At 44.6% G+C, this 17,326-nt stretch overlaps 1 protein-coding gene across 1 annotated transcript in view; it reads right to left on the bottom strand.

Annotated features, from left to right (window-relative positions):
* The window catches only part of LAMA1 (laminin subunit alpha 1), a 549,300-nt gene that overhangs the window by 137,626 nt on the left and 394,348 nt on the right, over positions 1–17,326 (bottom strand). Inside the window, exon 46 of the mRNA XM_078687536.1 lies at positions 10,327–10,460. Within this exon, the coding sequence (XP_078543662.1) occupies positions 10,327–10,460 (134 nt within the window). The remainder of the gene's footprint in view (positions 1–10,326; positions 10,461–17,326) is intronic.

Raw genomic sequence — 17,326 nt, 5'->3', positions numbered from 1 at the left:
CCAATTCCTTCATTGACCAAAGTATTTCCCTCATGAAAAATAGAGTCTCACTAGATCTAGAATTCGCAAAAAGATCCTCCCTGGGAAATCTAGCTCAAGCCAGAACTCCTCTGTCGACAATTAATAAAATAGTACCAGGGATTGCGGCCGAGGGGAGACGTAGTCTACCTAACAACGTAGACTTATCTGTATCCAAGCTTGCAGACTCCCCTTTAGGCTCCGACCTGGAAAAAACTCCGGAGCTCCCCCCTCAATCCCCTACTCAAACATTACCTTCGGAGGATAATCAAGAAAGAGGAAGGAGGGAAGGAGCAATCAGTAAAAATAAATCTATCCTACCAAACCTTACCATATTGAAAACTCTTCCCCCACCTATTTCACTACCACCATTACAGCAACAACTCCTTACCGCAATAGTACATAGTGATCAATCGGAAGGTACCACTCCCAATTCACTTGTTTCACCAACTCAGCACTCTGCAGATAAGGGTCTGGAAGAAAATGACAATTCTGTTTTCTTAAATAAGCTAGCTGATCTTTTTAAACAACTTCTACTACCGCTAGAACAAAAACTAGCAAAGATAGAATCCCAGATTTCGAAGCTTACCTCCCCATCACAACACAATCAGGGGCATTCCCAACAAAAGAAAGGAGGCACCAACCCTTTTCTAAATTCCCTCTCAAACTCCGTGACTCTCATTGCAAAACCCACAATTTCGCAAACCACTGCACCACAGATAACCACACCAATAACATTACCCCCTACCCCAACACTCCCCATCACGCTGCCTTCAACTACTCCAATCTCTACTCCCACAGTCCCAACCATATCAAAACAAGTTAACAATGTGGCATCCACTAATCTCTCCTCACAACCAGCACCAAGAAAAACCGCACCCCCCAAGATCCCGGCACAAAATTCTACTCTCCAACCAACTCAAAGAAACACCTTAAGAGGGCCTGGAGAAATCAGAGCTCATTCTGAGCTTCCCCCCGAGGCCGCCCCCTACGTTGCAGTCATGATTGGTGTACCCGAAGTAGCGCCCAACACGGCAGAACCTCCATGGTCCCTAAAAAATAAAGTCCATCATTGGCTACAGGCAAATCGGCCCATGCCAACAAATTGCCATGGAAGGATTTCCTCCCTACGCAGGACTCCATGGGTGGGGAAAGGTAAAAAACAGTTTTCAGGGGACTGTATTATTATATCTTTTGAGGACCCCTGGGTAGCCAACTACATTATCTCCTGGGACCAACCTAATGTTACTGGAGGAATTAGCATAAAACCACTCTCCTTTTTCTACCCCATCCTCCAACCCACAAACAGTAACTTCTTCGAGGACCCTGTTTTTCCTTGGGCTGAACGATCCCAGCGTCAACCTCTAGCTTACGAGAATAGACAATATGGCCCCCCTCGTTTCCGAGAGCAGGAGAATCCATGGCACGTAGTAAATCCACGCCACCAGGGCCCAAATTGGGGAGAATGGGGATACCAGCAGAGGGTGACCCGCAGAGAACCGCCCAGATGGGACCCTTGGCACAACATCCCACTAGTAAATCGATTTAGTCCCCTAGAAATGGTAGATTGACTACCAAGGGACATTGATCACACTACCTCTAACCTCCCACATTCCCCTCTCCTAACCAACAACCTTGAGGAGATCTCACAAACTCTAATCCCAAAAGCTAATTACCACACAATACCCTTCCTATTTTGGAACGTGGCGGGTTTACGATCCAAGATGGATGACCCTTTAGCAGTGCACTTTCTCGAACAAGGCAAAATTATCTGCCTTCAAGAGACCTGGACAACCTTAGAGCTCCACCTGCTAGGGTATAAAACCTATTTTTCCCCAGCCAGCCGTAGTGCAATGGGTAGACCCAAAGGAGGACTTACAATTTATATAGCCAACACCCTATCTCGCCTAAAAGTGACCAATTTCTTTACTGACCCTAATTGCCAGATACTATTTCTCTCCTTCGCTAACAAAGACACCATAGTTCTCGTAAATTCATACAACAACCTAACGGAAGACGACTTTCTAACTTTCGTTGAAAATATGCAGGAGAGACTGAGATCCCTACTACAGAAGGAGACCAATTCTAAAACGACCCATCTACTCTGGGGAGGGGATTTTAACCTTCACCCATGCTCAATGGCAGTCTCCAAACGTTGTGGGTTCGTGGACGAACAAGAAGCTCCATTAGCTCACTTTGCCCACAACAATTCCGGCAATACTATGAATAATATTCTGTCAGAGTTTGATTTAGTGATCGCTAACTCCCCAAAGGCGAGGGAACCCCAATTCGATGCAACCTACGTGGGCAGAGGCCATCAGACAACAGTGGACTATATCCTGCTGTCTCAAGGCCTCGCTACAAAGGTTGCAGGTTTTCAAGTAATGACAAATATACTAAGCGACCACTACGCATTAAAGATAGAACTCTATTCTTCAGAGCGTAAATCAAAGGTCACTAACATAGCAAAAGCCCTCACTCAAGAAAGATTGCAACTAGGAAAACAAAACAGCTACACCATAAAGTGGGAAAAGATTGACCCGCAAAAACTTACAAAAAAAATAGTCAACCAATCATACCCGAACATTATCAATTGCCTGGACCCGACACTAAACCATGCAGAGGTCCTGTCAAACTTTGGAGAAATCCTGGCAGTAGCCAAAGAGTTGCTCACGGGAAAAACTACAAACAAGCATCTAGCAAAAAAAGGTTGGTTTGATCACAACTGCACTAAGGCCTTAATTGATTTAAAATCTGCTCTTCGCAAAAAACCAAGAGACGTCGGTCTCATTCAGCTTTTGAGAAGACAGTATAGAAGGGATCGTACCCTTAGAGTCCAACAACTGAAAGAGAAACTGTGGAAAGATCTTGACAGGAGTTCCTTATCAAAATGCAGCAAGGATTTCTGGAGAACAGTGAGATCCCCATACCTCTCAGCGAACAACTCCCCCAAGATAGAGGTAGCTATAGACGAGGGAACTTGGATCGCCCACTTCGGAAATATATTCAAAAATCAAGGAATCACAGACCATTCAACGAACCTCTTCAATGAGGTACAATATCCTATTCCAATATCTTTTGATATTTCGGAAATCTTGGTGGCCCTGGAAAGAAGTAAGACAGGAAAAGCCCCGGGTCCTGATGGCGTTCCTGTCGACCTTTTCAAATTCAATCAGGATCTTTGGGCACCCATCTTAACAAGAGTTTGTGCTGCTGCAGCCAGTGAAGGAATCCTAGACTCCTGGACCAGATCAATTATGGTCCCCATTTTTAAGAAAGGGGACCGCCAGGATGTAAAATGTTATCGACCAATTTCTCTCCTGGACTCCCTCGGCAAAGTGGTGGGAAGGGTCATGCTGGAGAGACTCCAACTGTGGTGTGAGGAAAAAGAAATTATCTCAGATCTCCAATTCGGTTTCAGAGCAGGTCTCGGAACAGTAGAACAGGCACTTAACCTTAGTCTCATAATGGCCAAATACATGCATGCCAAGAAAACCACGGTATACATGGTCTATGTGGACTTGTCTGCCGCTTTCGACTGCGTCTCACACTCCAAACTATGGACAGTCTTAAGAAAAATGGAGATAGACCCTTCCTTGTTGGATCTCCTAAGAGAGCTCTATTCTGGAGCCTCGGCGAGAGTTCGCTTTGGAAAAAACGGCGAGTTGACGGCGCCGTTCGGCGTGGAGCGAGGAGTTAGGCAGGGCTGTGTTCTGGCCCCCTTCCTCTTCTCGCTTTATACCAACGGCCTGGAGGAAGAGATGCTGAGGGGGGCTCAGGACCTCCCTAAACTGAAACAGAGACCGATTCCAGCACTCCTCTACGCGGATGACGCTGTCATCTTGGCCCGAACTCCCCGCGAACTTCAGCTCTCACTCAACAGATACACCTCTTTTATGAATTCCTTGGACCTTAAGGTGAACGTAAAAAAAACGTTTGTAATGATCACGGGGGGAGTGAAGAAAGGCACAAAAAACATCTTCCTTGACAAGCAACCTCTTGAGACTACTACACAATATCCATATCTTGGGGTGATGATAGACGACAAGCTATCATGGAAACCAGCGGTGGACACCAGATGCCATCTTTTTAAACGCTCGACAGCGGCTTTGCAGTCCTTCTCGCGAAAATTGGGAAGGAGACGTCCAGTAGAATTGCTGAGAATTTACAAAGCCAAGTGCCAGGCCATTGCCCTTTATGGAGCAGGAGTCTGGGGTCACACAAATGTTGAATCTTTACAGAAAATTGAAAACGAATTCATAAGATTTCTTCTAGCGACCCCGAAAGGTTCATCAATTTACGCCTCTCACATGGAACTGGGAATACCGCATCTTCAGGATCTTATCAAAATCCAGCCTCTGCTCCTGTGGAGGTGTATCTGGGTTTCGGATGTGAACACATTATCCCAGTCGATAGTGGCCGATACAATGTCACTTGACCACTCTTCCAGACTGAAGTGGCTCCGTTACATCAAAAACTTTTTTACTGACCTCGGGCTTGAAAATTATTTTCTCCAACCAGAGTCGATTGTCTCCCTTCCAAAAAAGGAACTCACGGAACTTGCCCTGCGACACTTGGAAACATTAAGATTGTCAACTGATGCCGCTAAACCCTCAGTAATTCACGCAAATATAATCCAGCAAACCTTTGGCATCCAACCCTACCTTACCCTACAGAGTAAAACTTACGAGAGGATGTTACTGACCAGGTTCAGATTGAATCTTTTTTACAGACTGGTAGCTTTTCCTATAAATAAGGCCTGGGAAAAAAACATGCCCCCATGCCCCTGCGACGGGAAATCAACTCAATCGAACATCCACGCTTTCTTGTTTTGTAAGTTCTACCACCCCCACAGAAAACGTTGGATTCTCCCGATATGCAGGCGGTGGGGCCTTAGACAGTGCCGACCGGCCTTTTACCGACTGCAATCCCTAGAGTCTGAAGAAATTTGCTACCTAGTCCTAAATTTTTTAAAATGTATTATGAATCACAGAAAAAACCTTTAGCAACATGCACTGAAAAAACCCATAACTTTTAAAGCAAACATTTTTCTCTTTTTTAAAAAATATATGCTTCTTGTTGTCACTAAATCTTAAACATCATTTGAAATGTCTCTTTTTATGTATATTATTGAAATTGTCGATTGCTTCTTTTATGGTTTTCCCTGTGACTAACCGAATAAAGAAAGATTTATTATTATTAATGGAAGGCAGGAAGGTCTTGAAAGTCAGCCAGATGGCATGCAGCTCCTGAAGATTTATGTGGTACCTCTGCTCCATTGTGGACCAGAGGCTCATACTTTCCACTTTGTCCAGGCAACATCTTCAGCCCAGAGAAGATGCATCCATTACTCCTGTGAGCTCTGGACGGGTCAACAGCGTGTAGATGTTCAGGTTAACATCCTTCATTGACCATTAAAGGTCACCGGCTCCCTCATCTGACACACAAATATTGTCCAAGAAACACCCCAGTGCACAGCCCATTGAAGTCACCCATACACCAATTGACATCAGGCACAGGCAGAATACAGGAGACCTAGAGCCCAAGAAGCCTCAGAACCACCCAGCCGGAACCCACGACCAAAGCTGAAATGTTGGGATCATATCCTCAACGTCTGGGACTCACTGCAGGGATGGAAAGGACTTTGAATACCACTGTGTACCGAACAACTTCTACATAGGGAGTCCTCCGTCCTGGCCAGAGTGGGGTTTTTGGCTTGCTGATGGAGAACCCCAGGAAAGACAGTAGCAAGACATAAAAAGGTGGGCTATGGAAGACTGTAAAGAGATGCCTTCAGCAGTCAGTCATAGAGGTACGGAACTACGTGAACCATGGCCTGCATATATCATAGAAGGGCCACAGCCACACAATTATCTTAATAAATACCTGAGGGGTGTAGGGTGGGGGATGTGTGGTGAAAAGTAGAACTGTGAACTGGAAGTGATCTGGCACCACAATGAAGAAGAGGAAACATCTGTGGAACTGCAGAATGGGTAAATCAAAGTACATGTATTGCAAGTCCAGGGACATCATTCAATCCCTAGGATTTAAGGCAGAGAGGACATGGACCAGATTAGACAACTTTAATTGTTCTTACAAAGAAAGGTGTTCAAACCCAAAGATCCACAATAGGCCTGGGACTGCTCTCTATTTTTTGACAAAACGTAAAGAGAGTAGCAACTTTTGCTTCTTCTTTCCCAGGGACTCTCTTTATTGCTCTGTTGGCCAGTAACGAATGAACCTCAAGGACAGACATATATTCTGCTGTGGTCTGAGTATAAATAGGAGAAACTGGAGGGAGGAGCATAATTATGATGAAAGAACAGCAGAACTAGCTGGTCTGAGGCAACTGCACTTTAGCAGGGCAGGTAAAATTGCACTTTGCCCCTATTGGCTTCTAATGTCACCCAAAGATGGAATCAGAGTGGCGGATGAAGAGGAAGAAGAAGACTGACCTTGTTGGTGACCCCATCCTCTGCTACCACAATGTGTGGATCCTTCAAAAGGCATATCCATAAGTGATACATGCACAGCCCCAGAAAAAAAACTGTGGCACGGATCCTGGCATTATTGCAAATCACAGCAATAGTACCTTTATTACAGCACACACAATCTGCAGTGTCCAGGGCTAGCCTGTAAAATGTACTTGGCTGATTCCTGGCCATTGAAAACCATCTGGGCAAAGGTAGTTTGAAACTCCTTGGGGATGGCAGGCAATCTCTTGCTTGTCATATTCAGAGGGCATGAGTGTATGTCCGTAACAAACAAACTGTATTCAGAAACTGCAATGGCAAACTGGAAGGAAATAACACCATCTTGCCAAGTGTGTTAATCAATTTTACTTCTCTGTTAGGGAATAGGTAAGGCATTCTGGTCCACCTTTTTGACTATAGCCTGCACTACAAAGGTCTGCAGTGTTGGATGCTGTATCATAAAGGCTGAATTACCCGAAGTAGGTCTATGCCACCTAGCGATTAAATGGTTCACCAGTGGCACCAAAAATGGTTTTGACCATGCCGTCAACATTTCTGTGAAGGTTTCATTGAAAGGTATCAAAGGCTCTAAGTCGAAGGGCTAGTTCGCAAAAAATCTGTTAGTACATTTTCTTTGGTTTCCACTTTTGGCAACGGTAGTTCCAATATCTCTGCGGCTCTATAGAACACCACCAAATGCGAGGTGATTTTAGGAGTCCAATTCTGTCACTAGTGAGTGCTCAAGGCTATTTGCATTCTGAAGGTTTAAATAAAGACCAATATCACTATAGTGAGGCTTTAGCAAATGTTCAACCTGCTCTTAATCATCCTTGCAAGTGGAACATTCTAAAAGGTCTTTATTGACATCTGAATCTGAGCCAAACAATGTGCTGAAAATGCTGGCAAAGAATCAGAACAGACAATCTTCCCACACTATGTACTGTGCCTTAGTGATCGCATAACAAGAAACTTGTTTAGATCTAGCCAAACTCAACTCCAGAGAAGACTCAGCATTGGCATCAGATCCGGAGCCAAAGACTCTGGAGTGGTGGCTGGTCCAAAGCACCAGCCAGCAGCTTGGCCTTCAGCTAAGTAGTGGAGGCATGGCCTTGCATCTAGGAAGGGCTGGGCAGAGGCCTGCAGGGACCGTTGATGCTGGAAAGGCCCCACCAGTGAAAGTCCGACTTCTGGCCCCAGTGGGTCCTTTAGCCCTAATGACTCTTCGGCATGATCCAGGATCATCTGAAAAAGTTGTACTATCCCATCCTTGTAGGCCTCTACCTCCTGCAGAGTCAAAGATGATGTGGGAAATGTAAGGAGCTTCAGCATGGGTAATGTGGTAAGAGTCGGAGGACTGGCTGGGTTAGGCCCTTTAAGAGTCAATGGCGCAATGTTTCCCTAGAGAGGGAGTGTGCCACTGGGAGAGGACTCCCATCTGGACTTCTTGTCCTTTGTCTTTGTCTTAAGACTTACCAGAGAACTTGGACATGCATCTTCTCCTCCCACTCCCTGAATGACTATAGGTGCATCAGGGAGCACTTTTCACATGATTTAGAATCTTGATTGAGTCTGAAACACCAAAGGCAGAAATTATGTGGGTCAGTATCTGACATCTGTTTTCTGCAGATTTGAGATGACTTGAAGCCTGCATTTTTAAGGGGAAACATCATCTTTCAAACTGTCAGGAAAACATTTTGAAGGTTGATGAAAAACTGAAAAAGTTTGGAAGCCAAGTTCCAGATCACACTTGAAGGGTGTAGTAAGAAAGGAACTGCTATCAGTGCTCAAGGGCGGCACCTATAAATTGCACCATGCCATCACTTCTAGAGGTGGAACAAGGTTGCTGGAGAAATTGATGGCTTCACAATTCCACAAGTGACCAATTACTGTAAAGTTTCTGGGTTCAGTCTGGGACCTGTGGGAATTCATAAGGTGAGGAATCTACGGTTAGAAATATCCAATTAGATATTGTAACCAGGGGGACCCGCTGCCCCAGCAAAGGAGGTCCAGTGTAACCTATTTTGGGGACTTATCCCGTGACCCACCCCTCTTTTCTCCACAGTAGCCAGAATGGAGGCAGACCGGCGAACCGTGGTGTATACCTGACGAGGAAGAGGAGATCGGCCCCTTTAACTGGTCGGAGCTGGGAGAATGGGCGGAGCCAGACGTGCCGTCAAAAGCCGAAGATCACAAGGTACAGGTGTGCTTGTACACCGGAGGCGATTGGAGGCGAGGAGGAGAGAAGGCGTGTGAAGACTTGCAGGAGGAGGACGGAACGGCTGGAGGAGTGTTGGGAGCAGAGGAGCAGAAGAAAACCGAAGGAACATCTACAGGAGTCGGGAAACAGAGGGAGGAACCGTCGGCGGTCCGAGAGCCAGGAGGCCAACGGCAACACGAGCCGCCCAGCCGCATGCCAGGAGGAGGTGTGTGGCTCCGCGAGGTACGAGATCGTATAGCGGGTTGGGTGGGACGTAAGGGCGAGTCCGTAACGTTACCGCTTCCCTTGGTTGTTCCCCGGTGTTCCCTTCCCTTCACTGAACTCCCCGACCCCCTGAGCACCCGACGTCGAGCTGGATCACGAATGGTGTCTCCCTCACTCCCTCCCCTTTACACTGTGAATAAGTGCACACGGACTGACACTTCTCCTCACCTTTTTCCCCCGCCTCGAGCGTGACCCTGCAACACGGAGCCAACCGAGAAGAGTACCCGGAGAAGTCCCGCCAGAATACAGAAGGCAGAAGGTGGTTCAAGGAGGAGAAGGCAGACGGAAAGAAGCCGTTCACCGAGGAGGGTGTCTACCCGTAAAAAATGCACTGATTATCTGTTGTCTCGAATAAATCAACCTACAACTAAGACATGTCTCTTGCCCTTTCCTACCGCCCACGTTACAGATATGCTATTAATATAATGTTTACCCCACACAAAGTCACTCTGTTTTTGATATCTCCCTTAGGTACCAATTTTTGTTCTTGGAAGGGTACACTGCGGCTTCAACAGAATACAGAAGGCAGAAGGTGGTTCAAGGAGGAGAAGGCATACGGAAAGAAGCCGTTCACCGAGGAGGGTGTCTACCCGTAAAAAATGCACTGATTATCTGTTGTCTCGAATAAATCAACCTACAACTAAGACATGTCTCTTGCCCTTTCCTACCGCCCACGTTACAGATATGCTATTAATATAATGTTTACCCCACACAAAGTCACTCTGTTTTTGATATCTCCCTCAGGTACCAATTTTTGTTCTTGGGAGGGTACACTGCGGCTTCAACAGTTGTAAAGTTACAGTTTGAGGGTAATAGATACTACTAAGACAAACGATATGTGTGATAATTGGCACAATGCACCACTCCACATGATATTAATATTAATGAGAATAATACTGGCACCTGCAAGTACTGATATCACAGTCTGATGCTTGTTAGAGATCAGACATTTCACTCTATCCGAAGAATTCCGAAACTGTGGGTGTATTTTTTGGGTCTCTTGGATCTTCTTGAAATAATTTCCAAATGTAGCCAAAATATGAAGGCTGCACAGAACATTTGGAAGGCTTACAGCAGACATTCATAGACTAACCGGATTGAATGACAGTGCAACATAAACAGAGATCATACATTTTAAAGAGATAAAATAGAGACACCAACATATTCAAATTGGTACTACTGTTAGATTGAGAAATATAAACTGAAACATTGCACAACAGGTAAGTTGTAAAACAGTACTGACATCTTCATATATTTAAGCATAGAATAGCCAAAATGAAACAAAAATGAGGCAATGATTGCCAAATAACTACATGCAATTAAATAATAATAAATAAAATATCCAGTCTGTACCTAGTTGCATGTATTCTGTACCAGGTGTCGTTTTTCAGCTGAAAATCAGAATACTCCAATTTTGTGGCTCCGGAACCCAAATCCCAGAGGAAAGATACTTGGCCACGCCTCATTTCCAGTGCTAAAAAGTCCATCTGAAAATGTTGTATAATACATGTTAGACGCCAGCTAATTTACAAGTTATCTAGATTTACAAAAAGTCATAAAACATGAATTGCTCTGTCTCTTTAACAAAAAAACAAAACAAAAAAAATAGGAGTAAAAGAGATTTATTTCTCTTTAACTTTTTTTTACCATGTTTCTAATGCTTCTCCATCTTATAAAATGGCTATCCAGTGAAAAATAGAAACTTCTAGCATCATTCTATTTATTTCAAACAAAACCGTCTTAGTTTCTTTTTTTGTTGCTGCTGTGTTTTTGCTGCAACTGTGTCACTCTTCAGGGAGTCAGACAGCAATAACACTTATATTAAAGTGAAAAGATAAACAATGTTCACTGGTGTCTCTCAGGAGTGATTATATATTAGTCCTAGTTGGACAAAATCAGAAATTGTATTCTCATCAAAGATATTCAGGCTTGATTTAGGTATTGGGGAATCCACCAAAAAGTGACAGGTGTCACATCTGTTCACCTTTACATTTCCACATTCGAGTTAGAGAGCTTAGGAAGCGGCTCCACCATCGGGAATGCAGAGGAAAGCATTTTGGCAGGCAAGTTCCCCATTTTGGGTTCCTGGTCCTTCACTACTTTCAATCAATGATCTATCCTCAGTGACACACTAGCATGAAAACCATGGTCGCCTCCCATCCAAAAGAGAAGAGAAGTGCCTCTGATAATCAGGGAGACAAGATACCAAGAGGCTGAAAAAAAGAAGGCTGATCTAGCAACAACAAAAAAGCTGAAAGGTTTTCTTTAACTGTCCCTATGGTAAGGCCTTGCTGGGCTAGGGCCAAAACAAATCATAAAACATCCAATATCTTGGCTTGAAAGCGGTCTATTTGCCAAGTACAGCACCAAGCCACAAATCTGTGTCAATGACCGGTGTATACAGGTTTTGACGAGGGACACCTGACTGCCAAGATGGCATCACTGGAGGAAGATCAAAGATGTTCAGTTGTCTTGGCTCAAACTCCTGGCATGAAGGTAAAGACTGTGAGGGCCCGGGTGCAGAACCCTACCCTGCTGCTGTGACAGCTAATCCTCCCAAAATGGGCAGCCTGATCGGAGGACAGATGCTCAAGATTAGGAGTTCTAGATGCCATATTCTCCGTGCCCAATCCGTGGCTACTAGGATGGCTTGGGCTCGATCGGTCCTCATACTCTTCAGTACTTGGGGCAGAGTGGTATCAACAGGAAGGCATACAGAAGTTCTGAGTCTCAGAGCAAGAGACACCTTACAAACTCCAATACGCAGAAGTGCTGACATGGTGCTTTCTTTTTTCATGGCGGACAGGTCGAGCCAAGGTTCTCCTCATTTGCGAAAGAGATCTTGTGCCACCTCGGGTGTAACTGCCATTTATGTTCCACTAGGTGCTGAAAGCTAAGCTCCTCCACCCTGGCATTCAATCATACTTCAAGAAGGTTCACCACCATGCAAACTCCTTGGTGGTCCAGCCAGTTCCACAGGCACAAAGACTCATGACACAGGGTCAGTGACCTGACCTGCCCTTGCCATGTCTGCTGCAGAACCAAATAGGGGTGGTGTTGTCCGTGAGCACCGGTACCAGCCTCCCTTTGATGGATGGAAGGCTTTCTAACGCCGACGCAGTCGCAATCCAGTAACCTCCATTGCAGGTCTTTTGTAGTCTTCTCTGAAATCTGAACTTGGTCAGAGAGGTCCCCTTGATGTTGGGCCCACTGAGACAGATCCTACGTCAAAGCCCACATATGCCACCAGGTGGGCTCAACCAGCAGGACGCAGAAGGCTATCAGTCCCAGCAGCCTCAGAGTTGACCTTGCTGAAATCCAAGACTGAGGCTGAAAGATTGGGATCATAGCCTTAAAGCCCTGGAATCTGTTTCCCAGAGAAAAAGTATGTAACCATAACTGTACAGAATGGCTCAGAAAAAAGGGAAGCATCAGAAAAGGAGTGTGGTGTAACTTGGGCACATTGATAGTTAACCCCTAAGATGTCAGGAGGGTCTCGGTAGTGTGGAGGTGGTTCATGACTGCCTGGGATGAGCCAGCCTTCAACAGTAAAGCATCAATGTAACGGAAGAGTGGCACCCCTGACCCCTGAAGATATGCTACTACCACCACCATCACTTTCGTGAACACCTAAGGGGCATTGGTCAGTCCAAAAAGGAGCACAGCAAGCTTAAAATGCTCCTGTCCCAACATCAACCGCAGGGAATGCTAATGGGCTTGCAGGATGGGGATTATGGAAATAGAGGTCCTGCGGGTCGAACGTTATGATCCAGTAACCAGGGTCTAGGGCAGATAAGACCTGGGCCAGTGTGAGCATTTTGACTGTTTCCTTCTGGAGGAGGGCTTTGAAAGGGCGCAGGTCTAAAATGGGCCAAAAGCTGCCATTCATTTTGGGCGCCAGGAAGTAGCGGGAGTAACAACCACGTACTACTTCTGGTATATGCACCCGAAAGTGCTAGCATTTCCTGCTGCATAATAGTATGATGGTCCTCTGTCAGTCATTGGGGAGATGTGGGAAGGTGCAATGGTGCAGAAAGGGAGAGAAGGGCTTAGCCCTTCCGAACAATATGCAGTACCCACCTGTTGTGGCCTGCCAATGTAGCAAGAATTGTAAGATCCTTCCTCCCATCAGGTGAACTCACTCCTCTGAGGGCAAGCTTAGAGAGTTTTGTAGGTGAGGCTGCAGGGGGGTCTCGAACTGGGCGGCCCTTTGACGTTAGCAACGGTGGTGGTAAGTACCACAGTCATACTCACAAAACTACTGGGTGCCATGCCGGTGGTATGAATGCCTCTGCTGAAACCGGAAAAGGAGCGGTAGTGCTCATGCTGCTGGCAAGGTATGGCAGATAACCCTAAGGAGAGAGCAGAGCCTGCTATATCCCTAAAAAGGCAATTCTCATAAGATGGCATGCCCCTGAGGAACTACGGGACATCGTCTGAAAAACTGGTGGACCACAGGCAGGCATGGCTGCGAATGGCAACCCTGGTGCAGATGACTTGCCCAATGGAATCATTGCTGTTGAAGTCACAATTTAGCATGAATTTGGAAGCTTCCCATCTGTCCTCAATGGCTTGGGCAGGTCAGAGGTCTTCAGTGACACCTGGGAGGACTTGACCCACCGATTACCAAAGGGCAAGGGACTATCATCCCAGCAGGTAGCTGGTTCTCACTGACCTGAGCGCCAAGCTGGTACATGAAAATACTTGTTCACTAAAGTGGTCAAAACGTTTGTCAAACAAGCCCGCAGCATCAGTCCAAAAACCTGAAGGGTATATATACAAAAAGTGGCATTTCCTTACAGACATGCAATGTGGAAGGCTCCAAAGTCCTAAGGATTGAACTCTTAAGCTAGTCTGTCTTCTCAGGGTGATATGTGAAATCAAGTCACTAGTTGACCAATAAATACCAATCTACAAATCTACAATACCATAAGGAGAAGATTTTCTCTCACAGGAGGTACATTCTTTAAAAGGAAAGTTTTATTGCCATATCACATAATCTAATTTGTTAACAACGGGATCAAGTACATTTGAGATTATGCATTGTGCATGTGGTGATATATATTTTAAAAAGGAAATAAGCATCTTCCGAATATTTTGTGTTAATTGATTACTATATGACAAAAGTAGGAATAAAATTCTTATGTTTCAACGAGTTGGGATTCCCAAATGTTTAAGAGAATGGCATCAAAGTCTTTGCATCACAAATATATGATTTGAAGATTTGTTATACATACAATATATTTAATAAGGTCTCAAGAGAAGGAGAAGGAGGAGTGTCCAATTACTTTGAGGTTGTCGCTCATAGTGAAGTTTTTGATTTGTTCCAAAAGATGTAGATACATATTGGAAAGGAGTACATAGTTCTATAACTGTGTCTGGTTAGAGTAATGGGGGATGCTACTTTGTTTCAAAATAGACAGAGCGGTTTCTACGAGCACCAAATATGCTTTTATTGTGAATAGCACATGGCAAAATGGAAAGGCCTTAACATTAGGCCGACTGTTTGGAGATCGGATGATACATGAAGAAGGAAACCAAAATGGTACAGATGAGCTGGGAGTTTTATAGACTTTTTGACCCCTAGGCAATAGATGTCACTTGTCATCTCTTTCATTAAAATGTTGCCCAAAATATTTAAACTGTTCGGAAACCACCCTCGATGACCTGGGACTGTTCTAACAAGAATGTTATTGTATCGACAACTGACAGTGTAGATGTTTGATTGTGTTGCCAGCAACCAAACTCTGTGAATGGAGCTGACGTGATGTATTATTAGAGTCATCATCAGTAGGATTCAAATACTTTGAAAGTTTAATAGGGCTTGGTAGGGAACAGATTGAACTTTATGGCCATGCACAGTGTAAGGAAAGTGACCATTAGTTGTGTAGCCTGCACAAGTAAAAAGTCCACATTTGCCCTCCACTGGGAACCAAACACCCCATTGTAGTGTTTGACTCTCTCAAGGTAGCAGAACAGAGCAATCCAAGGCCTACACAAGGGAGTGGTGTGTGCTAGTACTCAACATTCACTGGCACGCTATAATTAATAGCGTAATCCACTCTGACTCTCTATAGGGATCAAGATTTACAAACTACATGTCAAAAACCAATATTTTACGAGCAAATGCAGTAATCTATAATAATCATGTGTAAATGCACTTATTAATGTTAATAAAGCATATACATTTGATCAGTAATCACTGTCAGCATTATTATTTCAATAAAGCATATAAAGATGAACATCACATGTCTGTGTGTTTTCTTTATACTTTAAACCTTTAGAAATTCAATAATAAAAACAGCCTCTAGAGGGCATCACAATATGATCACACAGCATGCAGCCTTAGACTTCGGCCCTAGAGGGTGTGGCATTACATCTACATACCTTTAGACATATTTAGGTTACAATAGCTGTGACCCTAAACTTAGCCCCTGGAGGGTGCCGCACACACAGCTGTAAAGCTCCAGCTTGGGGAGTGCTTAAAAACATTAACATAATCCTTGGTTGGTCTATCTTTTGGAGACCCTACACACCTAGGGCATCATTAGGATAGCGGGCGGACGTTGTCCGTTCGCCATCCTGACGTAAAAATGGACTGCCCGCCATAAGTGTGGCGGTCCCGTGAGCAGTGCATTCAGCATCACCCGCAGCAATGCCAAAAATGCATGTTGTGCATATGCATGCACAAAGTGGCTGGAACCGTGCAGTGCCTGCCATGTTGTGCATGCACATGCAGGGGGTACCACAGGTACCCCCCATGTGCCCCCCCCACCTCCCCAACATCCTAGGGGCCTGCAACAGGCCCCCAACTTCAAAATCCACATGCCTTTCCGTGACTGCAACACCGCCACGGAAAGGCTACCTCCCGCCTGCATCCTGATATGGATGGCGGTGTCTAGCAGACACCACCACTATATTAAACTTGTCGACCGGGTGGAGAAGCGGCGGATGGTCTTCCCGTCCTCTGCGGTACCCCCGCATACTAATATGGCGGGGGGAAATGGGTGGTGGGTGGGTCAGAATGTAGGGCGGACCGCCACCGCCATGCAGGCGGTGGCGATCCACCCTAAATCCTAATGGGCCCCTTAGGGTGTGCACATTTAAAAATCATTTTTGGGCCTCCTGAGAGAAGTCGGGAGCTCCTGATGCTTCTTTGCATTTTTTTTGTACTTTTGGAGGTGACCCTGCTGTCTTGGGGCCACCACCAAAAGTACAGGGCCTTATGGGGCTCATCTGGAGCAGTCAATATTTGATTACCGTCTCTCCCCGCTGCCGTAGGTATAGCCTCAGCCTCTGTTTCCCTTTGTGTTTCGTGCCGGGGCCTTGTGCCAGTGGGTTTTCTTTTTTTGAGGGGTGCCTGCCCCACTGGACACCCTTCATGTCTCCAGACTTTGGATGCAGCTGAGGGAGGCCACTCTTGCTGTCCAGCCAGCTCCCCATGAGGGCAGCACTCTTCCATGCTGTTGCGGGAGCCATCAGGTCTCTTCTGCCCTGCCTGCTCCTGTGGGCAGGACGCTGGGTTCTGTGGTGGCCGCCCGCTCCTCCCGGACATGGGCACAGGGAGTGGGGCAGGCCTATCACAGGGGATCAGTGACACAACATAAATCCAACAAATATTGAGACACAAACAAAAATAGTGGAAATTTAATACTGAGAACAAAAATATCGGAAACACAAATATTGTTACATATACATATACCATGTCAAAAATATTGATTACCACAATATCGACTACAAACTTAACATCAACATAACTAATACATTCAACAAAAAGTCATTTTTTACATAAATCAATAACTTGAAATAAACCTAACACTTAAAATACACATCTATAATTAATATATTATATATTACATCACTCAAAAATTAAACGTTGATCCTATAAAATATACAATATAGGCATATAAACAATTGCCATTTACTATAAACATTTAAACACAAATAGCAATATAAAATATTGTATCAAAACAAACAGATTCATAGTTAAATAAATACAGTTATATAGAATACTACTAAAAGAAAAAATAAATTAGCAATTACCAAACAAAGACATATCTGATTTAAAAAAAATTCAAATGATACTAAACCAATCAATAAAATCACACTATTCACAACTTTAACCAATACAATTACTCAAACAATGAAACAAACAATATAAAAGGCACACTAATTAAAGCAAATAATTACTCCAAAAATGACAAACACTTCAAGAGGAGGAAACTCTGACGATTTCTCGCTACAAAAGATTATACATCAAAAATATATATCTCTACAACTACATATTCAAGTAAGTACAATTTTTATTTAAACTAATAATGAAATAGTCTCAAACAAAAATATTATTAATTGA

The sequence above is a fragment of the Lissotriton helveticus genome, chromosome 4_1 (genome assembly GCF_964261635.1).
Source record: "Lissotriton helveticus chromosome 4_1, aLisHel1.1, whole genome shotgun sequence".
Lineage (NCBI taxonomy): Eukaryota > Metazoa > Chordata > Amphibia > Caudata > Salamandridae > Lissotriton > Lissotriton helveticus.
The sequence above is the reverse complement of the archived record's forward strand: the minus strand, read 5'-3'. Positions and strand labels throughout refer to the sequence as shown.